This window comes from Hyla sarda, chromosome 9 (genome assembly GCF_029499605.1).
Source record: "Hyla sarda isolate aHylSar1 chromosome 9, aHylSar1.hap1, whole genome shotgun sequence".
In the NCBI taxonomy this organism is placed as follows: domain Eukaryota; kingdom Metazoa; phylum Chordata; class Amphibia; order Anura; family Hylidae; genus Hyla; species Hyla sarda.
Genome location: NC_079197.1, coordinates 14,859,711 through 14,884,239, shown reverse-complemented (window position 1 = coordinate 14,884,239; position 24,529 = coordinate 14,859,711). Strand labels below are relative to the sequence as shown.

General features: G+C 42.1%; 1 protein-coding gene across 3 annotated transcripts; it reads right to left on the bottom strand.

The window, feature by feature from the left end:
• Nucleotides 1–1,139: 1,139 nt before the first annotated feature.
• On the bottom strand, nt 1,140–24,114 carry STKLD1 (serine/threonine kinase like domain containing 1). Of its 3 annotated transcripts, none has more exons than XM_056538681.1 (19): nt 23,967–24,113; nt 23,702–23,788; nt 23,442–23,486; nt 23,134–23,208; nt 20,414–20,518; nt 20,223–20,293; nt 19,364–19,479; nt 16,261–16,373; nt 14,980–15,140; nt 13,835–13,965; nt 11,040–11,123; nt 9,838–9,954; nt 9,285–9,434; nt 8,538–8,666; nt 6,878–7,006; nt 6,642–6,770; nt 5,453–5,593; nt 4,244–4,323; nt 1,140–1,277 (listed from the first exon to the last, which is right to left on the bottom strand). In XM_056538681.1, the coding sequence occupies exons 1-19, from the start codon at nt 24,036–24,038 to the stop codon at nt 1,230–1,232; spliced, it is 1,983 nt and encodes a 660-aa protein (XP_056394656.1). In that variant the 5' UTR covers nt 24,039–24,113; the 3' UTR covers nt 1,140–1,229. The 3 variants fall into 3 exon arrangements, with proteins under 3 accessions (XP_056394656.1, XP_056394658.1, XP_056394657.1); XM_056538683.1 differs by lacking the exon at nt 23,967–24,113 and adding an exon at nt 23,874–23,892; XM_056538682.1 differs by lacking the exon at nt 9,838–9,954 and having other exon boundaries at nt 23,967–24,114.
• Nucleotides 24,115–24,529: the final 415 nt, after the last annotated feature.

Here is a 24,529-nt window from a genome sequence, read left to right as displayed (position 1 = left end):
TGTTGTGGTGACTGATATAGACAGACTACTCCCCTTGTGCCTTACTCGCCCAGCTCAGCTCCTGACTGCTCCTTGAAGCTGACTCTTTCCATCGTTCCAGTATCAAAACTCCAAGGAGGCGCAGCGACCTGTCAAAGTGGTCACAGTGGCTCACACTGTCTTTCTGTCCGTTTTACCATTTGATACAGTTCGTTTAATTTTGAGGTATGCAAAAGCGCGGTCAACGACACTAGTGTGTACGGCAGAAAAAAAAGAATCCATTATGTTCGGTTTATTTTATTATAGAAGTCAATAGGAAATGGATTCTGCTGTATGGTACCTATGGCTAAGCCATAAAGGTCTATTATTTATATTACCCTTTAGGGTCTATTCACACGGACAGTATTCTGCGCAGATCTGATGTGCAGGATTTCAGGCTGTGTTCAGTCATTCTGTTTACATTGAAATCTGCAGCAGAAAATCTGCGCAGAATACTGTACGTGTGAATAAACCATTAGGGTGCGTTCACACTGAGTAATTCCTCTTGAATTCTCCGCTTAGAAATAATTAACATCTTCTTTGTCATTGACTTCAATGTATTTTACTCTGCACTGTTCACACTGCGTAAATTCCGCTTGTGGGATTCCGTTCCGCTAGAAGAAGGAACATGTTCATTCTTCTTGCGGAATACTCGAGCAGAAGTCCATTGAAGTCGACGGTAAAAAAAATTCCGCTTGAATTCGTTTCAGTGTGAAATTTGCGCGGAAATTCCGCACACAAAAAAAATAAAAGAATTCAAAGGGAAATTCCAATTGGTGGTTATAGTCCAGCCAAAAAAAACCAAAACAGTTTCCTCCTATATTAAGTGGCGAATTCCGTGAAAAAAAAACGTAAATTCCACGGCGGAATTTCTATGCGAGGATTCCTCTCTTATTCCTCAGTGTGAACGCACCCTTAGGAAACTGTTTTATTCCCCACTGCTGGAATGCACAGTTTGGTTATATTCCTGTGTTGTATTAATTGTGGGCTATACCATGTTATAGGGAACCTCAAGGGGGGGGCAGGGCTGGGCCCTTATTGTGAATGACATCAGTGGGGTCTCCAGATCGGGGACACAGATCGGATGTATTTTTCTGACGTGTATTTGCCAACAACTGGAGTTCTGATTCTGTATAAAGAAAGAAAACTTCATCTTCATTTTTCCAAATCTAAAAACCATCTTTTCTTGGGGAAGTCACATTCTTAATTCATTAACTCTTTAGTCTGGACAGTGCGGTGTCGGCCAATGTGGTTATCTCCTAAAAACAGAAGCAGATCGGTGAATGTGCAGGAGGTGCAGGTCCCCATTCTACTAAAGCCAATGTACAGTCTCAGAGGTGTGGAAATAAAACGATTTGCCCAAAGGACTACAAACAGGAGCACAATCTACTTGTCCAGGCCAGTTTTCGTTTTTGCACTTTTTTTTTTATTTTCGCCCAATAATAACTGTGAGAGATATATCAAAACCTGTCCAGAGGAAAAGTTGCTGAGTTGCCCATAATAACCAATCAGATCGCTTTTTTAATTTTTAACAAGGCCTCTGCAAAATGAAAGAAGTGATCTGATTGGTTGTTATGGGCAACATTTCCTCTGGACGGGTTTTGATGAATCTCCCCCTATAACAGTTTTTTTTCCCATCTATAGACCCATATGAGGGCTTGTTTTTTGCGGGACTGATTGCACTTTGTAATTACATCTTTTATTTTTCCATATCAATTGCGCCGAAAGAAAAAAAATATTGGTGAGATGATATTGAAATAAAGATAATTTTGCAAACTTTTTTTTTTTTTTACGCCATTTACTTTGTGGTCAAGCTAAAATGTTATTTTGATACTTTTAGGTCGGCCTGAATACAGAAATACCAAATTAGTATAGTTTCCGTCACATTTAACGAAGTTTACATTTTTCCAGAATTTTTTTTTTAATTGCCATTTTCTGACCCCTGTAACTGTTATTTTTATTTATTTTTTTTTTTCCCCCGTATACCGAGCTGTAGAAGGGCTAATTTTTTAGGCCATAATATGTTTTGTATTGGTACCATTTTGGTATTGATCTGACTTAATTGGTTTTTTACTTTTTTTCGGGGATGTTAAAAAAAAAAAAAAAAAAAAAAAAATAGCAATTCTGGGGTTTGGTGTTTTTTATTTTTTTTTTATTTTTACATGTACGTCATTTACCGTACGGTGTATATATAAGGTTATATTTTAATAGTTGGGACAATTATTTATTCGGGGATACCAAACATGTTTATTTTTAATTGTTTACATGTGAGAGATATATAAAATATTTAGGGATGTAAGAAAAAATCGATTTCCGCGATTATCTCGATTTTTCACTTGCCGATACTTAATCGATTCAAAAATATTTTGAATCGATTCAGTATCGGCAAGTGAAAAATCGCTTTAGTGATGTGGAATTTGTATCTCCTGATGCACAGAAAGCATGTCCCGGGCATCAGGAGATACAGGTTCCACATTTTGTCAGCCGGATCTGACGCGGCGGCGGCGCTCTGGATGTATGGAGCGGGCTCCGACTCGTGCCCGCTCCATACTCTGCGGCCCCGGCTGATTTCAGTATCCGGGGCCGGCTGATGCTTCACCGCCGCTAGTATCCAGCATGCGGTGCTCTGCAGTCTGTATGGAGCGGGCTCCGGACTCGTTGCCCGCTCCATACTCTGCAGCCCCCGGCTGTTCTCAGTAGCCAGGGGCCGCCGCTAATAGCCAGCATGCGGCAATCGCCGCGGCTGGCTATTAACCCTTTAGATCGCCGCTGTCAAAGCTGACAGCGGCGTCTAAAGGGAGATGTGTAGGCTCTCCGTGGCTCTGTCATTGATAGATCCTGGCTGGACCAGGCTCTATCAATGGATCGCAGATAAATGGAGTTCAATAGAACTCTATTCATCTGTCTGAGGAATCTAATGATTCCTAAAAGACTAATAAAGTGTACAAAAAAAATAAAATAAAAATAAAGTTTTAATAAAAGCGTAAAAGACATTTTTTTTAAACAGAATCGGGATATATCGCGATGTATCGTCACCTAGACGGTATCGCGATATATCGAATCGCCACACTGGTATCGCGATTCGAATCGCCAAATTCTTGGCGATTCACACTGTATGTATGTGTGTGTATGTGTGTGTGTGTATGTGTGTGTATATATATATATATATATATATATATATATATATGTGTATGTGTATATATATGTGTATGTGTATGTATATATATATATGTGTATGTGTGTGTATATATATATATATATATATATATATATATATATATATATGTGTCGCACCTCCTAGAGACAGCAGCATACACCCACGGTCTGTGTCCCCCAATGGAGACGATAGAGAAAGTAGGGTGATTAGAATTTTTTTTAAATGGAAGGGGTTAATGTGTGTCTTAAACTTTTATTAAACTTTTTTTTTTATATATATATTTTTTTTTTACACTTTGACTTTTAGGAGGAATCATTAGATTCCTTATACAGATCAATGCAGTTCTATTTGAAATCCATTGATCTGTGTGCTCTCCGCTGGTCCTGCAGAAGTCTATCAATGACAGAGCCATGGACACCAGGGAACGAGAGGTAGCCCACCAGGAAACATTTACATGCCCTTTTAGACATTGCTGTCGGCTTTGACAGCGGTGATCTAAAGGGTTAATGGAGAACTGTAGTGCAATATAACTTATGCCCTCTCTGAAGGGCTGTCTGGGCATGTTGGGAGTTGTAGTTTTGAAACAGCTGGAGGCACCCTGGTTGGGAAACATTTGTCTATGGGAATTCCAGACCTAGTGGAGTTCTGTGCTCAGCACTTAAGCATGCACAATGCAGTTCCATTCACTTGGGGGACAACTAACCTTTATACTTGTGATCACTGGCCCAGCAGTCTGACCCCTCACCAATCACCTAGTTATCCGCTATCCCGTGGATTTGGGATGACTTGTAATTTTGGAGATAACCACTTTAAAGGGGAGAATTGAAAACCAGATTCCAAAAACAGTGCCACCCTGTCCTCAGGTTGTGTGTGGTATTACAACTTGGCTCCATTCAGTGTAATAGAACTGAGCTGCAATACCACACCCAACCTGAGGACACGTGTGGTGCTGTTTTGGAAGAAATCAGCTCTGTTTTTCTAATCCTGGATCAACCCTTTTAAGCTGTTTATCCAACAGTAAGTGATCAGTGAATTTACATTAATGAAAACACATCGGCCTGGTCGTACCTCCAAGGATTCGAAACGCTCTTTGATGTCGCCCAAAAGCTGATCCACGTGTTGTAATAGCAGTTCGGCATGTGTGCTGCCTGTAAGACATGGGATACCAGATGACTGCACGTAATATTATGTCCACCATAACAAGCACTGAGCCCTATGCATTCCCGGTGGGGGCTGTGAAGGGACGCAGGACTGATCGCTGTGCGTGACCTCATTGTGCTTTTAAAGGGATTGCTTTTGTTGCATACTAGGAAGTGTCCAGCAGGGACACCCCCCAAAATTAGGGTACTTGTTTATTTTCACATAACGTCAATGGCAGGCTGGGAGATTGACTAGCCTAGTACAATTTAAAGAGGTACTCTGGAATATAATGTTTTTAAACCAATTAGTGCCAGAAAGTTATACAGATTTGTAAATTACTTCTATATAAAAATTTTAATCCTTCCAGTACTTATCAGCTGCTGTATGCTCCACAGAAAGTTGTCGTCCTTTTTAGTCTGACCACAGTGCTCTCTGCTGACACCTTTGTCCGTGTCCGGAACTGTCCAAAGTAGGAGCAAATCACCATAACAAACCTCTCCTGCTCTGGACAGTTCCGGACACAGACAGAGGTGTCAGCAGAGAGCACTGTGGTCAGACTGGAAAGGACTACACAACTTCCTCTGGAGCATGCAGCAGCTGATAAGTAAAGGAAGGAATAGAGGGATACTCCAAAGGAAAAACATTTTTTTTTCAAAAATCAACTGGTGGCAGAAAGGTATACAGATTTGCAAATTACTTCAATATAAAAATCTTAATCTTTCCAGTACTTATCAGCTGCTGTATGCTCCAGAGGAAGTTGTGTAGTTCTTTCCAGTCTGACCACACTACTCTCTGCTACCTCTGTCTGTGTTTCAGGAACTGTGGTTCACTATGGGGATTCGCTCCTGTTCTTGACAGTTCCTGACACGGACAGAGGTGTCAGCAGAGAGCACTGTGGTCAGACTGGAAAGAACTACACAACTTCCTGTGGAGCATACAGCAGCTGATAAGTACTGGAAGGATTAAGATTTTTATATAGAAGTAATTTACAAATCCGTATAACTTTCTGGCACCAGTTGATTTGAAAACATTTTCTTTTTCCTACGGAGTACCCCTTTAAGTAACATGAGGGCAGGTTCAGTAATGTGTACTATCAGATGACCTGTTAATCCTGTTACACATTGATCTGTTCCTCACCGTAATAAGCCATCTCACTGAACAGCAGGCAGATGTTCTCCACGATCTCGGGGTCATCTGCGTGTAATCGGTAAAGCTCTTTAATCACAGAGAGGCCGCTCGCCCCGGCTGCGGGCACCAGCACACGATATGCCGCCAACTCTGGAGAACAAAACAGTCACTAGATCAGGCAAAGGACCAGGGTCAGCTGTGGGTCTACGGCAGTGTTTCCCAACCAGCGTACCTCCAGCTGTTGCAAAACTACAACTCCCAGCATGCCCGGACAGCCAACGGCTGTCCGGGCATGCTGGGAGTTGTAGTTTTGCAACAGATGGGGGCACTTTGGTTTGGAAACACTGGTCTTCTATAACACAGCTACTTCCTTCTGGAGCCAGCGCCACACTTGTCCATGAGCTGTGTGTGGTATTGCAGCTCAGCCCCATTAAAAAAAAAGCATTCTGGGAAATTTTGCTTATACAGTGCCGAATAGAGTATTAAAGAATATAATGTAGAGGTTCTTGTGTATGCCTTGTGCTTGCCTGATTTAGCTGATGTGGCAGGCATGAGATTTTGGCCATATGTATTGCGCACAGAATCAGGAGAAATTGGTTCTCAATGCTGGAGAAGAGGTGTATAACTACTGTGTATTCCGATCCTATAGAGATAGCAGCAGTATACAAACAAAGCTGGAGGGGAAGTGTATAACTATTATATATCCTGATCCTATAGAGATAGCAGCAGTATACAGATAGAGCTGGAAGGGAGTTGTATAACTACTATATATCCTGATCCCATAGAGATAGCCGCAATATACAGATAGAGGTGGCGGGGAAGTGTATAACTACTATATATCCTGATCCTATAGAAATAGCAGCAGTATACAGATAGAGCTGGAGAAGAGGTGTATAACTACTATGTATCCTGATCCTATAGAGATAGCAGTAGTATACAGATAGAGCTGGAGGGGAAGTGCATAACTACAGATAAGTTTGGCGCTGTTTCTAGAAGTAGTAGCCATGTTTTCCTAATCTTATAAACCAGTGGTCTCCAACCTGTGGACCTCCAGATGTTGCAAAACTACAACTCCCAGCATTTTTCGGACAGCCAACGGCTGTCCGGGCATGCTGGGAGTTGTAGTATTGCAACATCTGGAGGTCCGCAGGTTGAAGACCACAGTCATAAACACTCTTTAATTGATATTAGGAAATACCTGAATTCACCACCAAACTGGTCAGGGCCGAGCAGACATTCTTAGCCAGGACCGGACGCTGTGAATGAGCTTTCAGGGCTGCCAGGAGGAGCAACGTTACTGTTTCAGTCTGTTCTGCCATTATGTGACCTGTAGGTAGACAAAACAAAGGTTATCATGACTGTATGTTTTTGTCCCTTTATTCGGCTGAATTACAAAACATAATAAATGATCATCTGATATAATTAGGTCTCCACCTTTCACCCCCAGTATCCATAGGGCGGTACAGGCCGATTCCACCAGTGGTCCATCAGTGCGGTACTTCGTGAGCAGCGCGCAGATCACTGGCACGGCGTCCTTTAAGCATTCACCGTCTGTCTGGTTCTCTGTGTCAATAATAAAGCGTTTGTAATGGGGTTAGATCAGTCCTCCTCAAACCAAAACCTAAAAAGTATATATATATATATATATATATATATATATATATATATATATATATATATAATCTTTATTTCTTTATTACGACATTGAGAGAAGAATAAGGTGTGTTTACAGCATGCTGCCTTGCACTGTGCAATGCAAAAGGGAGAGGAGCAGACAGGAAACGAATGCAGCCACTTAGTAGATTTTCTCTCGACATAACAAATCTGCATATGTACAGAAAATGTTTCCCAACCAGTGTGCCTCCATCAGTTGCAAAACTACAACTCCCAACATGCCTGGATGGACAACCAGATGCTTTCCAGGCATGCTGTAGTTTTGCAACAGTCAACTGGCTACAGAAAGTTAAACGGATTTGTAAATGACTTCTATTAAAAAAATCTTAATCCTTTCAGTACTTATGAGCTTCTGAAGTTGAGTTGATCTTTTCTGTCTAAGTGCTCTCTGATGACACAAGTCTCGGGAACCGCCCAGTTTAGAAGAAAATCCCCATAGCAAACCTCTTCTAAACTGGGCGGTTCCCAAGACAGGTGTCATCAGAGAGCACTTAGACAGAAAAGAACAACTCAACTTCAGAAGCTCATAAGTACTGAAAGGATTAAGATTTTTTAATAGAAGTAATTTACAAATTTGTTTAACTTTCTGGAGCCAGTTGATATATAAAAAAAAAGTTTTTTCCTGGATAACCCCTTTAAGGTAAAAGAGAAAAGTGGAGGCCACGTATGTATACTGTTATCTCCAATACACCTTTAAGAGGTTGTAGAAACAGATAAATTAAAGGGTTACTCCGCTTCCCAGGGTCTGGAACTCAATGTTCCAAATGCTGAGTGTGGGCTTCCGTGTTCATGCCCGCCCCCTTGTGATGTCACACCCCGCCCCCTCAATGAAAGTCTATGGGAAGGGGGCGTGACGGCCCCTTCCCATAGACTTTTATTGAGGGGGTGGGGCGTGAACACGGTAGCCCGCGCCCAGCATTCGGAACATTGAGTTCCGGACGCTGGAGAGCGGAGTAACCCTTTAAAGGGACACTCCAGACAAAAACACTGCTTTATACTTGAATAGACTGTTGAAGCTGCCCTTCAGTTGCATTGTGTATTCTGCGCCTAATCTGTGGCGGTGTATGATTTCCTGCGCGGTCACCCCCCTACTGCTTCCTGTACTGTTAGGTCAAACTAATCGGCCATCATGTGTAGAATGGTTGTTGTTACCCAGAATTCCCCATCACTATAACCATAGGAGACTATAGGAGGGGAGGCCGGAGTATTATTCATGTGCAGGACAAGCGGTGTGCGCTCCGAAATATCATCCTCCTACCTGCAAAAGCAAATGACACTGAGCGAATATGTTCCTTCTCCTCACATTTTAGTAAGAAAGAGAGATGTGTATAGGAATAGTTTTATGCATTGTGCCAAGTGTAGATGAAATAGTTGTATGTAAATCATTATGTATAATGGTGTCTGTCACCTCTATACTGACCTGTCATAGCGAGGGACCATAGAAGAGCACAGCAGGACTGGCACATATCTCTGTTCTCGAGGGATCTCGCCATAATTCTGACTAGATCCAAGAGGAAACCTGTTCTCCTCAGCATCTCGGCTGTCTGCGCTACGAGGGTGGAGAGATATGTGATAGATAGATATGTGATAGATAGATAGATATGTGATAGATAGATATGTGATAGATAGATGTGAGATAGATAGATGTGAGATAGATAGATGTGAGATAGATAGATAGGAGATAGATAGATAGGAGATAGATAGATGTGAGATAGATAGATATGAGATAGATATGAGATAGATGTGAGATAGATAGATGTGAGATAGATAGATATGATATAGATTAGATAGATAGATGTGAGATAGATAGATATGATATAGATTAGATAGATGTGAGATAGATAGATATGATATAGATTAGATAGATAGATGTGAGATAGATATGATATAGATTAGATAGATAGATATGAGATAGATTGATAGATAGATATGAGATTGATAGATAGATATGAGATTGATAGATAGATATGAGATAGATAGATAGATATGAGATAGATAGATATGAGATAGATTAGATAGATTGATAGATAGATATGAGATAGATAGATAGATATGAGATAGATAGATAGATATGAGATAGATAGATATTAGATAGATAGATATGAGATAGATAGATAGATAGATATTAGATAGATATACTGTAGATGATAAATAGAAACTGACTTACCACTTGCTGAAATCATTATCATCACACTGAAGGTTACAGATATTAGTTCAGCTTTCTGGGGATAAGTCCTCACCGCTTCCACCAGTGTAATGACCAGATCATCGCCAGCCCAGCGCTGCTCCTCCTCATCCTCATCTTCTCCCTCCATAGCTGAAGACACAGACGATCGTCTCCTCAGATCTACTGTTTACACTTAGAGGCTGAGAAGCCACAGAGATCGAAAACTTCTCCCAGCTGAGGGTTTGTATAGTCAGATTACAGCATAGACTAATGGGGCGATTACTCCGGAGCCCCCAGGACTTAGGGCCTTCAGCACCTTTCATCCACTATGTCCTAAAGTTATGTTATCACTATAGCTCTGCTTTGTGTGACTATGATTTGAGAAGTTTATAGCAATGTCCTTATAGCACTGTAATGTATGCACGATATGGCAGAATAATATGGATATTGCAGTGGTATTATTTATCTACTATATGGGCACCCCCACAAGGGCTTCCACTAGTCTCAATCCAACCCAAATAATAGACCTACAGTCTCCAGCGGATCTCCTTACCTTGTGATATAAGACTATGCAGCACCCGGCTCCCCTCCCATTGTACTTCATAAGAATCTCTGTGGGTCCTCATGGCCAGAGATACAAGCTGTATTGTGTCCCCTATGTCCAAGACCCCTAAAAATATATATAGTAACTATATCAAACTTAAATATAATATTACTGTAAGGATATGAAATCACTCAATAGAACGGCGCCCCTAGTGGTCATGAAAAATAGCTGCAGCTATTTTTTTCTTTTTCTTGCAAAAGCCGCGCCACGCCTGCCTACAGGTTGTGTGTACTACAGCAGTTCAATCCCATTCACTACAATAGTGTTAAAGGGGTACTCCGGTGAAAAACATTTTTTTTTAATCAACTGGTGCCAGAAAGTTAAACAGGTTTGTAAATTACTTCTATTTAAAAATCTTAATCTTTCCAATACTTATCAGCTGCTGTATGCTCCACAGGAAGTTGTGTAGCTCTTTCCAGTCTGACCACAGTGCTCTCTGCTGCCACCTCTGTCCATGTCAGGAACTGTCCAGAGCAGGAGCAAATCCCCATAGCAAACCTCTCCTGCTGTGAACAATTCCTGACATGGACAGAGGTGTCAGCAGAGAGCACTGTGGTCAGACTGGAAAGAACTACACAGCTTCCTCTGGAGCATACAGCAGCTGATAAGTACTGGAAGGATTAAGATTTTTTAATGGAAGTAATTTACAAATCTGTTTAGCTTTCTGGCACCAATTTATTTAAAAAAATAGTTTTCCACGGGAGTACCCCTTTAAGCTGCAATACCAGACACAACCTGTGGACAGAAGTGGTGCTGTTTTTGTACAAAAAAAAAAAGTGCTGTGCCCCTAAGGGAAGGGTGACATGTGCTGTATTTTGCTGTTGTGTATTTGAAGGCAATGGCTAGCAAAATCTGCAGCAGAAACTATGCAGAAAAATACAGCAAGTGTGACCATACCCTGATAGTAAGGATGTATGCAAATATATAGGGCATTAAATAGGTCTGTAGAAGTGGTCTCCAAACTGTGGCCCTCCAGATGTTGCCAAACTACAACTCCCAGCATGTCCGGACAGCCATTGGCTTTCTGGGCATGCTGGGAATTGTAGTTTTGCAACATCTGGAGGGTTGCAGTTTGGAGACTAGTAATCATTACTAATATGAGAGTTTCTATGTGGAATTTTAGATGCTGTCACCCCTCCCCCGCACGTTACCATCTCTTCCTGAATCATAACTGGTCAGGTGCTTCAGCGCTGACAATTGTGCGTCTTCAAAGTCTGGGTACCTCTTCATCAACCCTAAGGGAAGAAGCATATTTGACCTGGGTATCAAGAAACAAATGTGGTCTTCAAATATTGTCCATTTCCTCTAATGTTAGCCGCGCAATTCTTATCTCATGTATAATAGAAACACGTTCTCACTATTCCTCCATAATTCTCTGTATTCACCATGTACAAAAAATGTCACAAGTAAAAAAAAAAACTCAGGTCAATAGGTACCTTAAAGGGGTACTCTGGGGAATAACACATTATTTCATATCAACTGGCTCCAGAAAGTTAAAAAGATTTGTAAATTACTGCTATTAAAAAAATCTTAATCCTGCCAGTACTTATCAACTGCTGAAGTTGAGTTGTTCTCTCCAGTCTGACCACACTGCTCTCTGCTGACACCGCTGTCTGTCTCAGGATCTGTCCAGAGCCGGAGAGGTTTCCTATGGGGATTTGCTGCCACTCTGGACAGTTCCTGAGACAGATAGAATTGTCAGCAGAGAGCACTGTGGTCAGACTGGAAAGAACAACTCAACTTCAGCAGTGGATAAGTACTGGTAGGATTAAGATTTTTTTTAATAGTAATTTACAAATGTGTTTAAAGGGGTACTCTAGTCCTAATACATCTTATCCCTTATCCAAAGCTTAAGGGATAAGATGTCTCATCGCAGGGGTCCCGCCGCTGGGGACCCCCACAATCTGTCATTCAGCACCCACCTTTGCGAGCTCTCCGCAGCGCTGGAAGTTCCGAGTGTGCAGCGTGACGACCACGGGGGCGGAGTATCGTGATGTCACGACTCCGCCCCCTCAATGCAAGTCTATGGGAGGGGACGTGACGGACGTCCTTTGGATAGGGGATAAGATGTATTAGGGCCAGAGTACCCCTTTAACTTTCTGGAGCCAGTTGATGTGAAAAAAAAATTGTTTTTCTCTGGAATACCCCTTTAATGGGATTTTTCCATAATCAGCAATCAGAGCCCCACTGATCAGACACTTAGGTGGGAAGTTTGGATTAAATGGGCCATGTTAGAATCCAAAACTTTTTATATGTTTATATGTTGTACATCTTGACAAAACATTAACCATTCTAATACTTCATGAAAAATTTGTGGCTTATAAAAAATAAAATAAAAAGACCACTAGGAGTCCCCATACCGTCCAGAACATAATCCTGTCCGGAGGGTCGGGACTAGCCCTCCTCTGTGCTCACTCCTGTCTTGTCTGTCAGACTCCTATCTGAGAACAGAGAGGAGGGGGTTACAGAGCAGCCTGCAGTGACTGGATAAAGAGAAATGGCACAGCACAGCAGACTCTGGGAGGTCATGAATGCATGGTGAGCGAGGGGGGGCTCAGTGCTTGCCTCGGTCACTCCCCTTCCTGAGCGGTGGATGTCAGAATGTGTGAGCAGCAGAACAGAGGGTTTTGTGAGCCAAATATAGAAGCTAGACACATAAAAAAGACATTTTAAGCATCTGCATGACCTAGTGAGTAACATATAGAAGCATCATTTTTTCTGTGTGTTGCAACAGGTTGGGGGAAACACTGCTCTGATAGATGGGGATCCTAAAAAGAGGGAACCCCTAACAGGCATTAGAAAACAGGTTTTCTACACTTTTTCCTATAAATATAGATGTAGTCACTGTAGGGGGAAACTTATCATTAGGGAAGATTTTTGAGAAATGCAGAACCTGCTGCGTAATTTTATTGGTTTCCCAGCTCTTGGACAGCCCAGACGTCAATGAAGAAGAGGACTAACGCCCCTCTAATTCCCCACCCCCCTATGTGTTTGGAGAGTAGTTTAACCCTGTGATCCGCCCCTCCCTACCCCTATAGAGCCCACCCCCCTCCTCGATCACAGATTGTATTGTATAGTTTTTCGACTTTGTTTCTTCTTCAATAGTGCAGAATGTTAGTGCAGCATGTGGTACAGTGGAGCGGAATGTTAGTGCAGCATGTGCTACAGTAGAGCGGAATGTTAGTGCAGCATGTGCTACAGTAGAGCGGAATGTTAGTGCAGCATGTGGTACAGTGGAGCGGAATGTTAGTGCAGCATGTGGTACAGTGGAGCGGAATGTTATTGCAGCATGTGGTACAGTGGAGCGGAATGTTAGTGCAGCATGTGGTACAGTGGAGCGGAATATTAGTGCAGCATGTGGTACAGTGGAGCGGAATGTTAGTGCAGCATGTGGTACAGTGGAGCGGAATGTTAGTGCAGCATGTGGTACAGTGGAGCGGAATGTTGGTGCAGCATGTGGTACAGTGGAGCGGAATGTTGGTGCAGCATGTGGTACAGTGGAGCGGAATGTTGGTGCAGCATGTGGTACAGTGGAGCGGAATGTTAGTGCAGCATGTGGTACAGTGGAGCGGAATGTTAGTGCAGCATGTAGTACAGTAGAGCGGAATGTTAGTGCAGCATGTGGTACAGTGTATAGCGTAGTGTGTATATGGTACTGTCATGCTATGTATGATTGTACTTTATTGTATGATTTGTATTGACCACTGAATGGTTACCCAAGCTCTTTCAATAAACTCTCCCAGCTCCTGCGCAAAACTGTATCACGTTGCGCCCGTCACTTCATTAATTGACACAAATGACAGGGCGCCCCTAGAAAAGCTCACACCCATTCCTGCGCCGCTTTGTCGAATGATACATTTTTTTCACCAACCAGTGCATCTTGAAAGCGCTCAAGAAAATGATGAAGCCAACGTGCAGGCAATTTTGCAAGCCTTTGTATCCTTACCCATTACTTTTTCTACATTGCCATCTTTAAGCTCGTCTAGAATCCCGGGAGGCAGAGTCTTCTTTATGCCGGACAGGGAGGAACCAATCAAAGCCAAGAACTGAATGACATAAGGCTCACGTAGCAAGTCGCTGTTGGGAAAAACATATGATAGCTTTAAAGGGGTACTCCAGCATTTAAAAACATATCCTCTAGCTACAAGATAGGGGAGTTTTTTTTCCATCCTATGTGCCTTCATCTGTTTCAAAACTACAACTCCCAGCATGCCCGGACAGCCGAAGGCTGTCCGGGCATGATGGGAGTTGTAGTTTTGCAACAGCTGGAGCCAAACTGTTTGGGAAAAACTGGGATAGGGATAAGTGTCTGATCACTGGGGGGCCTCAACGACCTCTGTACTGGTGTATATCCGCTGTATCCACAGGGTATACACTATATATACTCACGTCGCAGAGGGCCTCTCCTCTGAATTAAGTTTTAGTAGGTACATGAAAGTTAATCAGATTTGTAAATTACTTCTATTTAAAAATCTTAATCCTTCCAATACTTATCAGCTGCTGTATGTTCCAGAGGAAGTTGTTTTCTTTTTGAATTTCTTTTCTGTCTGACCACAGTGCTCTCTGCTGACACCTCTGTCCATGTCAGGAACTGTCCAGAGGAGGAAAGGTTTGCTATGGGGATTTTCTCCTGCTCCGGACAGTTCCTAAAATGGACAGAGGTGTCAGCAGAGAGCACTGTGGTCAGACAGAGAGGAAATTCAAAAAGAAAACAACTTCCTGTGGAGCATATAGCAGCTGATAAGTACTGGAAGGAATAAGATTTTTTAATAGAAGTCAATTACAAATCTGTTTAACTTTCTGGCACCAGTTAATTAAAATAAAAATAAAAATGTTTTCCAGGGGAGTACCCCTTTAAGACAGTGTTTCCCAACCAGTGTGGCTCCAGCTGTTGCAAACTACAACTCCCAGCATACCCGGACAGCCTTCGGCTGTCCGGGCATGCTGGGAGTTGTAGTTTTGCAACAGCTGGAGCCACACTGGTTGGGAAACACTGGGATAGGGATAAGTGTCTGATCGTTGGGGGCCTCACCGACCTCTGTACTGATGTATCTCCGCTGTATCCGCAGGGTATACACTATATATACTCACGTAGCAGAGGGCCTCTCCTCTGAATGAAGTTTTAGCATCTTCGGCAGCAGCTGCCTGAGCTCCTCTGAGTAACCAACTTTGTCCTGAATTTCTTCCAAATTTTTCTGTAAGCTCAATGGCTTCAACTTTACCTCTTCCAAGAGCTGAACGATCTCGGCGTCCTACAAAGGATACAAACCACCAGACATTAAAGGGGTTCTCCACCACAACCTGACTTTAGTACTTACCTGCCAGACAGTAATGGACATGCTTAGAAAGGATGCATTCTTGTCTTGGGGCTAAATGGCTTTGTTGTGAGTCCACCATAATGCTGCTGCTTTCTTTTTGTGAACTGGCTATTTCCTGTTGGAGTTCCCTCCCTCCAAGTCCCAGGATCCCTTGTTTGTAAGTGTGAGGTCACTCTTCTCCCTCCCCCCCCCCCACACTCATTGCAGCATGGCTGAGCTTCCTTCCATGTTGTGCTGTGCTTGAAACTACAATTCCCTGAAGCCCTGTGGAGAATGATCTCCCCTCTCACCCATTAAAGCTTAGACAGGCTCTCCTTAAAGGGGTACTCCAGTGAAAAAAAAATTTTTTTAAATGAACTGGTGCCAGAAAGTTAAACAGATTTGTAAATGACTTCTATTAAAAAATATTTACCCTTCCAATACTTTTAAGCAGCTGTATGCTACAGAGGAAATTCTTTGCTTTTTAAATTTCTTTTTTGTCTTGTCCACAATGCTCTCTGCTGACACATGATGCCCGTATCAGGAACTGCCCAGAGCAGGAGAAAATCCCCATTGCAAACCTATGCTGCTCTGGACAGTTCCTGACACGGACAGAGGTGTCAGCAGAGAGCACTGTGGACAAGACAAAAAAGAAATTCAAAAAGAAAAGCATTTCCGCTGTAGCATACAGCTGCTAAGAAGTACTGGAAGGGTAAAGATTTTTTAATAGAAGTAATTTGCAAATCTGTTTAACTTTCTGGCACCAGTTGATTTAAAGAAAAATGTTTTCCTGCGGAGTACCCCTTTAAACACCTGACTAGTGATGTAATGTCTCGAGCCACACTGCAACCTGGGAAAGCCTGAGACAACAGTTATTTTTTATGCTGTTGAAAGTAAACATTGGGGCAAAGATCACATAAGAATAGCGAGATCACCATCAAACACAGGTACAGACACTATATTATGAACCACACTAACTTTACAGCCCTTGTAGCATAGTCAAATAAATCCTAGAATATTATTATAATGACCAATAGGAATCATGGACTACAGGCAAATGGCTGACCCAACGTACCGTCTTTATGGACGTTGTCATCAAATCCAGTAAAATACACCCCAAAGACCAGATGTCTGACTTATCAGTATACATGGATTCTAGAGATTCTGGAGCCATGAATATTTTCCTCTCTGTAGGGTAAAACAGGGTTAATTAGAATCATCTCTGGGGAGCACATTATACAAAACCCACCACCGAATTCATGTCTAATATGATGACAGGATTGCACCAGACTGTGGTTCCAATGTTCTTCTGACTAGAAAGGACCCTAAGGCTATGTATGTGACTAGAAAGGACCCTAAGGCTATGTATGCGACTAGAAAGGACCCTAAGGCTATGTATGTGACTAGAAAGGACCCTAAGGCTATGTATGCGACTAGAAAGGACCCTAAGGCCATGTATGTGGCTAGAAAGGACCCTAAGGCTATGTATGTGACTAGAAAGGACCCTAAGGCTATGTATGTGACTAGAAAGGACCCTAAGGCTATGTATGTGGCTAGAAAGGACCCTAAGGCTATGTATGTGACTAGAAAGGACCCTAAGGCTATGTATGTGGCTAGAAAGGACCCTAAGGCTATGTATGTGACTAGAAAGGACCCTAAGGCTATGTATGTGACTAGAAAGGACCCTAAGGCTATGTATGTGACTAGAAAGGACCCTAAGGCTATGTATGTGGCTAGAAAGGACCCTAAGGCTATGTATGTGACTAGAAAGGACCCTAAGGCTATGTATGTGACTAGAAAGGACCCTAAGGCTATGTATGTGGCTAGAAAGGACCCTAAGGCTATGTATGTGACTAGAAAGGACCCTAAGGCTATGTATGTGACTAGAAAGGACCCTAAGGCCATGTATGTGACTAGAAAGGACCCTAAGGCTATGTATGTGACTAGAAAGGACCCTAAGGCTATGTATGTGACTAGAAAGGACCCTAAGGCTATGTATGACACTAGAAAGGACCCTAAGGCTATGTATGTGACTAGAAAGGACCCTAAGGCTATGTATGTGACTAGAAAGGACCCTAAGGCTATGTATGTGACTAGAAAGGACCCTAAGGCTATGTATGTGGCTAGAAAGGACCCTAAGGCTATGTATGTGACTAGAAAGGACCCTAAGGCTATGTATGTGGCTAGAAAGGACCCTAAGGCTATGTATGTGACTAGAAAGGACCCTAAGGCTATGTATGTGACTAGAAAGGACCCTAAGGTTATGTATGTGACTAGAAAGGACCCTAAGGCTATGTATGTGGCTAGAAAGGACCCTAAGGCTATGTATGTGACTAGAAAGGACCCTAAGGCTATGTATGTGACTAGAAAGGACCCTAAGGCTATGTATGTGACTAGAAAGGACCCTAAGGCTATGTATGTGACTAGAAAGGACCCTAAGGCTATGTATGTGACTAGAAAGGACCCTAAGGCTATGTATGTGACTAGAAAGGACCCTAAGGCTATGTATGTGACTAGAAAGGACCCTAAGGCTATGTATGTGACTAGATAGGACCCTAAGGCTATGTATGTGACTAGAAAGGACCCTAAGGCTATGTATGTGACTAGAAAGGACCCTAAGGCTATGTATGTGACTAGATAGGACCCTAAGGCTATGTATGAGACTAGAAAGGACCCTAAGGCTATGTATGTGACTAGAAAGGACCCTAAGGCTATGTATGTGACTAGAAAGGACCCTAAGGCCATGTATGTGACTAGAAAGGACCCTAAGGCTATGTATGTGACTAGAAAGGACCCTAAGGCTATTTTGACACGGTGGAAAATTAGCAGAATGTCCGCCTGGTAAACACGGGCAGACATTCTGCCAATCCGCATGTTCTGCTGGTGCTAGGCCCGCACGGAAATGCACCATCTCCATAGACAGTAATGCATTTCCGAAAGGAACCTGCAGAAACAAGTGTGCACGGTGGACCAGAATCCCACTGAAATTAATGGGACTCTGTTGCCACGGAATTTCCGCTTAGAAATTCTGCCATGTGAACATAGCCTTATCCTGCCGCTCAGATTCCATTCTACCAAGCTGGCAGCAGATCTTTTTGCAGCTTTCCGGATTCCGCACAGAATTTGTGCTTAAAGGGGTATTCCAGGTAAAAACTTTTTTTTCTATATCAACTGGTTCCAGAAAGTTAAACAGATTTGTAAATTAATTCTATCAAAAAATCTTAATCCTTTCAATAATTATCAGCTGGTGAAGTTGAGTTGTTGTTTTCTGTCTGGCAACAGTGCTCTCTGCTGACATCTCTGCTTGTCTCGGGAACTGCACAGAGTAGAAGAGGTTTGCTATGGGGATTTGCTTCTAAACTGGGCGGTTCCCGAGACAGGTGTCATCAGAGAGCACTTAGCCAGAAAAGAACAACTCAACTTCAGCAGCTCATATGTACTGAAAGGATTAAGATTTTTTATTAGAAGTAATTTACAAATCTGTTTAACTTTAACTTGATATATAAAAAAAAAGTTTTTTCCTGGATAACCCCTTTAAAGGGGTACCCCCTGGAAAACATTTTTTTTTTATCAACTGGTGCCAGAAAGTTAAACATATTTTTAAATCACTTCTATTAAAAATTCTTAATCCTTCCAGTACTTATCAGCTGATGTATGCTCCAGAGGAACTCTTTTGTTTTGAATTTCCTTTCTGTCTGACCACAGTGCTCTCTGCTGACACCTCTGTCCATATTAGGAACTGTCCAGAGCAGGATAGATTTTCTATAGGGATTTGCTCCTACTCTGGACTGTTCCTAAAATGGACAGAGGTGTCAGCAGAGAGTACTGTGGTCAGACAGAAAGGAAATTCAAAAGAATAGAACTTCCTCTGGAGAATACTTCAGCTGATAAGTACTGGAAGGATTAAGAATTTTTAATAGAAGTGATTTACAAATATGTATAACTTTCTGGCACCAGTTGATTAAAAAAAGATGTTTTCCAGTGGAGTACCCCTTTAAGTGTCTGATCAGAGGAGATAAAATGCCACCAGTGGAGTCTGGCAACAGCTTACCCCTTACCAACTCACTCAATTCCCAACCGAGCCAAGTATTTACGTCTATGGTGGGAGAGATAGCTGTTTGGCCAACAGCTATCATGTCTATGGCTGCCTTTAAAAAATATGTTTGTTGCCCTGTTACCGGGATCCACTCTTATCTTCAACTTCATTTCATCTGTTGCCAGTGTCTGAGGAAGAAAGTCGCTTATCACAAAGAAATCTTCCCGCTTCATGAGGATGTTACTTGGTTTGAGGTTTCTGCAGAGACAGAAAACACAAGAGGTCAGAGGATCTGGGGATGGCGGCATTTACTGCTCCTCAGTTCTATCTTCTCAAGTTCCCAATGCTGCACCATGACAGTGTGCGCCAATGCTCCCTACGTCCTGTTTTTTTTTTTTTTTTTGGTAGAAGCTAAAAGAAAGTCCGAGAAGCAGCAGAACCTAGAACCTAGAAGTTAGGGCTCAAGTCCTGCAGGAACGTGTGGGAATGGAGTTCCTGCACTTTTTCTACAGCATGAACACCATTCCCATTAGCAGGAGTCCTGCATGACCAGCCCTTGCGTGGAAATCTTGGGTGAGTTCCTACATTTTTTCCCCCAAGACTTGACCCCAGCTAGAAGTGGTAAGGGTCCCTCCTTATTGTCAGAAGGTAGGTCAACCCTTCAGACCACTCCGGTGTGTCATTACAGCGGTCCCTCAACATACCATGGTTACAATGTATGCGAGTTCTCTGTTATTTCTATCATAGCACCTGTCTCAGCTGGATGTCACACTTTCTGGATGTAAACAATAATTGTTACATTCACTGACAGCAAGCAGAAACTTAAAAAAAAGAGAAAGAATTAAAAGCTACTGACAGTTTCATTAAGAAATGAACAGTCTTTATTACAAAGAACCAGAAAACCCCTTTAACGGAGCATGAAATTGGTGTAAAGGGTGGAGACGATCCCCCAGGACTCCTAACCATATGAAAATGCTCTGAACAGGAAAATCAGGACCTACCTGTGGGTGACGCTCTTGTTGTGAACATAAATCAAAGCATCAATAGTCTGACCGAGAAATCGCTGAATGATCTGGTTTAAAAAAATTAATAAATACATTTTAAAAAAAGTAGTAAATAATAAAGACAAAACTTACGGATATGACTATGGCCAGAAGTACCAGGACATCACTGTCTTTATTTCTCCAGTTACCTTTTCATCTATTATCTTCCCCTGTCGTCTGTTTTCCCGCACTATTTGCTCCAGGTTCCCATGATCACAGTAATCCATCACCAGGCAAAAAAACAGCGAAGAGATCTAAAATAAGAAAAATCATCATCATCCTCTTCTGTCGTGCACTTGCAGAAGGGCAGTTTAAAGGGGTATTCCAGGAAAAAACTTTATATATATATATATATATATATATATATATATATATATATATATATATCTCAACTGGCTCCAGAAAGTTAAACAGATTTGTAAATTTCTTCTATTAAAAAAATCTTAATCCTTTCAGTACTTATGAGCTGATGAAGTTGAGTTGTTCTTTTCATTCTAAGTGCTCTTTGATGACACCTGTCTCGGGAACTGTCCTGAGTAGAAGCAAATCCCCATAGCATACCTCTTCTACTCTGTGCAGTTCCCGAGACAAGCAGAGATGTCAGCAGAGAGCACTGTTGCCAGACAGAAAAGAACAACTCAACTTCAGGAGCTGATAATTATTGGAAGGATTAAGATTTTTTAATAGAAGTCATTTACAAATCTGTTTAACTTTCTGGAGCCAGTTGATATAAAAAAATAAAAAAAAAGTTTTTTTTCCTGGAATACCCCTTTAATGCTTGCGGACGCTGGTGCAAAAGTTTGGCTTGCCCCTCATGCATCCTGGAAACTTCTCCTCATGGATGCTGGCTGTGGCCTACCAAAACTTTCACTTTTTCACTGATGATGTTCCCTCTAATATAGAACTGCATCAAATAACTCACATACAGCCCATAATAATTAGCTATAAAACAGCCAGATATACCAGGCCACAGAATTCGAGCCAATAGTGCAGTGAAGGATATGGCGCCACGGTCCCTAAGGATAAGCCATTAATAAGTTTTGACTTGCATTTACACACAATGGATCCGCTACAGATTTCAAGATGTAAAATCTGCAATTCCTACGGATTTTGTTAAAGTGACTGCCTGGTAAAATCCTCAACTGCATCAAAGTGACAACTGAATTGATGCACCCTTAAAGGGGTACTCCGGTGGAAATATATATATTTTTTTAAATCAACTGGTGCCAAAAAGTTAAACAGATTTGTAAATTACTTCTATTAAAAAATCTTTATCCTTCCAGTACTTATTAGCTGCTGTATGCTACAGAGGAATTTCTTTTCTTTTTTGAATTTCTTTTTTGTCTCGTCCACAGTGCTCTCTGCTGACACCTCTGTCTGTGTCAGGAACTGTCCAGAGCAGGAAAAAATCCCCATAGCAAACCTATGCTGCTCTGGACAGTTCCTGACACGGACAGAGGTGTCAGCAGAGAGCACTGTGGACAAGACAAAAAAGAAATTAAAAAAGAATAGAATTTCCTATGCTAATAAGTACTGAAAGGATTAAGATTTTTAAATAGAAGTAATTTACAAATCTGTTTAACTTTCTGGCACCAGTTCATTTAAAAAAAAAAGTTTTTCACTGGAGTACCCCTTTATGTTAAAAACATATCCCCAATAATGCCCAGGCTATGTTCTCTTCTGTTTGGGATCCCTGGGTTTGTTTCAGTGTTTCTAACTGGATAGTCGGAATGGACAATATTGCCAATAATGTCGCCATTCCTTGTTGTGCCTTATCAAATTTATTTTGTTACTTTCGCTCCTGCATATCTTGACCTCTGATTTTGCTGCTTTTTGTAGTAACGATTATTCTATCTGCCTTGGTCAAGTTTTTGTGCTGGTGGAACGTATATTGTTTTCTATGTTTGTGTGAAAATCTTTTAATAAAAATTTACAGTTTAAAAGAAACTTAGCCCCTATTCACAGGACGGGGTCTGACTCCCCTCAGTGAACCCTCCGGCCCCCACCTTCTGAGACGTACTCATCTCACCAGTGGAGGCCAGCTCTGCCAATCACTGACTGAGGCGGGACACCATTGCGGCTGGTGATTGGCCGTCACTGTTGAGACAAGTACATCTCAAAAAGTGGGGGCCAGAGCGTTCAGCAGGGAGAGTCAAGCCCAGTTCTGGAGAAAGTGCCAGAAAGTTAAACAGATTTGTAAATTACTTCTATTAAAAAAATCTTAATCCTTCCAGTACTTTTTAGGGGCTGTATACTACAGAGAAAATGTTTATCTTTTTGGGTTTCTCTTATGTCACAACCACAGTGCTCTCTGCTGACCTCTGCTGACCTCTGCTGTCCATTTTAGGAACTGTCCAGAGCAGGAGAAAATCCCCATAACAAACATATGCTGCTCTGGACAGTTTCTAAAACGGACAGCAGAGGTCAGCAGAAAGCACTGTGGTCGTGACATAAGAAAAATCCAAAAAGAAAAGCATTTCCTCTGTAGTATACAGCCCCTAAAAAGTACTGGAAGGATTAAGATTTTTTAATAGAAGTCATTTACAAATCTGTTTAACTTTCTGGCACCAGTTGATTAAAAAAAATATATATATTTTCCACGGTAGTAACCCTTTAATAGCCGGATAACCCTTTTAAGAACCGAGGTAGCACTAGTGTGGTAAGGAGGACCAGTTAGACCTCTCTCGGCTAGGGGCCCAGTTGCAACTGCGACCACTGTGACCCCAATAGCTGCACCTCTGAGTACTTGTTATTAGTCATCGCTCACCAGATACAGCACCAGACATGGATGTCGATATTCATTGTTTGGATACAATGATTCCCATACAGTATTGCATCAGGTAATCCTGACAATACTAATAATACAAACCTTATGGTCCCAGAGCATGAAAAACTCCTTATAGGAACATATATGCGGGTGCTGGAGCTCCAGTAATGATTTCGCCTGTACAAAGGAACAAAGCAAAGTATTAATTTAGTGTACATCGTCCATCTTTGATTGGGAATACATGTCTCTGCTTTGTTCTAAAAAAAAACAGCACCACCCTTGTCTTTGGGCTGTTTGTGGTATTGCAGCTCAGCCCTTTTAAAGCGGATTTTCTTAAGTCTGACTCATGTTATGGTTACTGTTTTTGGATGGCCACGTTCTCATTGTCCGCGTGCGATGATGGCGATTACCTCTTCCAGAGCGAGATTTGCCTCCTGCTCATCGATGCACTCCACCTGTAAAATACAAACTGATCTGTCGTCCGGGCATGCTGGGAGTTGTAGTTTCTTAAGTTTGTAAGTATATATTGCATTAATCTCCAATCTGGGGCTCCCCAGCTGTTGCAAAACTACAACTCCCAGCATGCCCTGACAGCCGAAGGCTGTCAGGGCATGCTGGGAGTTGTAGTTTTGCAAGACAAGTTATATACAACTTATATAAAGCCTCTTACCTTTTTTACGGCATATTTCCTTCCTTCTTCTATCTCCTCCACAAGACAGGTCACCCCAAAAGCTCCAGCACCCCATTCTTCCAAAACCTGTAAGCACAGATCCCCAAATATTTAACCAAGAGATTATATATATATATATATATATATATATATCACAGAAAATCTTCCTCACACTATATCACAGAAAATCTTCCTCACACTATATCACAGAAAATCTTCCTCACACGTTCTAAAACTACTTATTGATCCAAATGTATCTACATACCCTGTATTTGTCCATGTCCGGATTTAGTTTGGGCCGTATGGGCTTCCGTCCACAGCGTCCGCTCGTTCCCATAGAAACAACTAATAGCTGGGGGAATGACTGAAACCACGCCCCCTCGAGCGCTCATTGGTCGCGAACGGCATCACCAGTACAAGAATTCCAACTATGTATATATGGTAGAGCACGCATGCGCGACTTTACGCTGCTCGTCGATGCTTATCGGGAACGCATGCGCAGTGATGCGGCTCAGAACTGAAAGTGAAGGGTTGCGGAATGTGAAGCCGTTTGCGTTACTTGTCCATGTGTCGGGGATGCAGGACTCACAGGCTTTCTATATGAGTAGTCAGGGATGTAGGACTCACAGGCTTTCTATATGAGTAGTCAGGGATGCAGGACTCACAGGCTTTCTATATGAGTAGTCAGGGATGTAGGACTCACAGGCTTTCTATATGAGTAGTCAGGGATGCAGGACTCACAGGCTTTCTATATGAGTATTCGTGGATTTAGGACTCACAGGCTTTCTATATGAGTAAACAGGGATGTTGGACTCTCAGGCTTTCTAT

Excerpts from the sequence above, each read along its gene's own strand:
- STKLD1 (XM_056538681.1), bottom strand. The coding sequence starts at position 24,038 with ATGGGAACGAGCGGACGCTGTGGACGGAAGCCCATACGGCCCAAACTA. Across the intron at positions 9,955-11,039 it reads TTATGATTCAGGAAGAGATG|GGGTCTTGGACATAGGGGAC; the intron begins GTAACGTGCGGG and ends ATATATTTTTAG. Across the intron at positions 1,278-4,243 it reads AGCGTTTCGAATCCTTGGAG|GAGATAACCACATTGGCCGA; the intron begins GTACGACCAGGC and ends TTCTGTTTTTAG.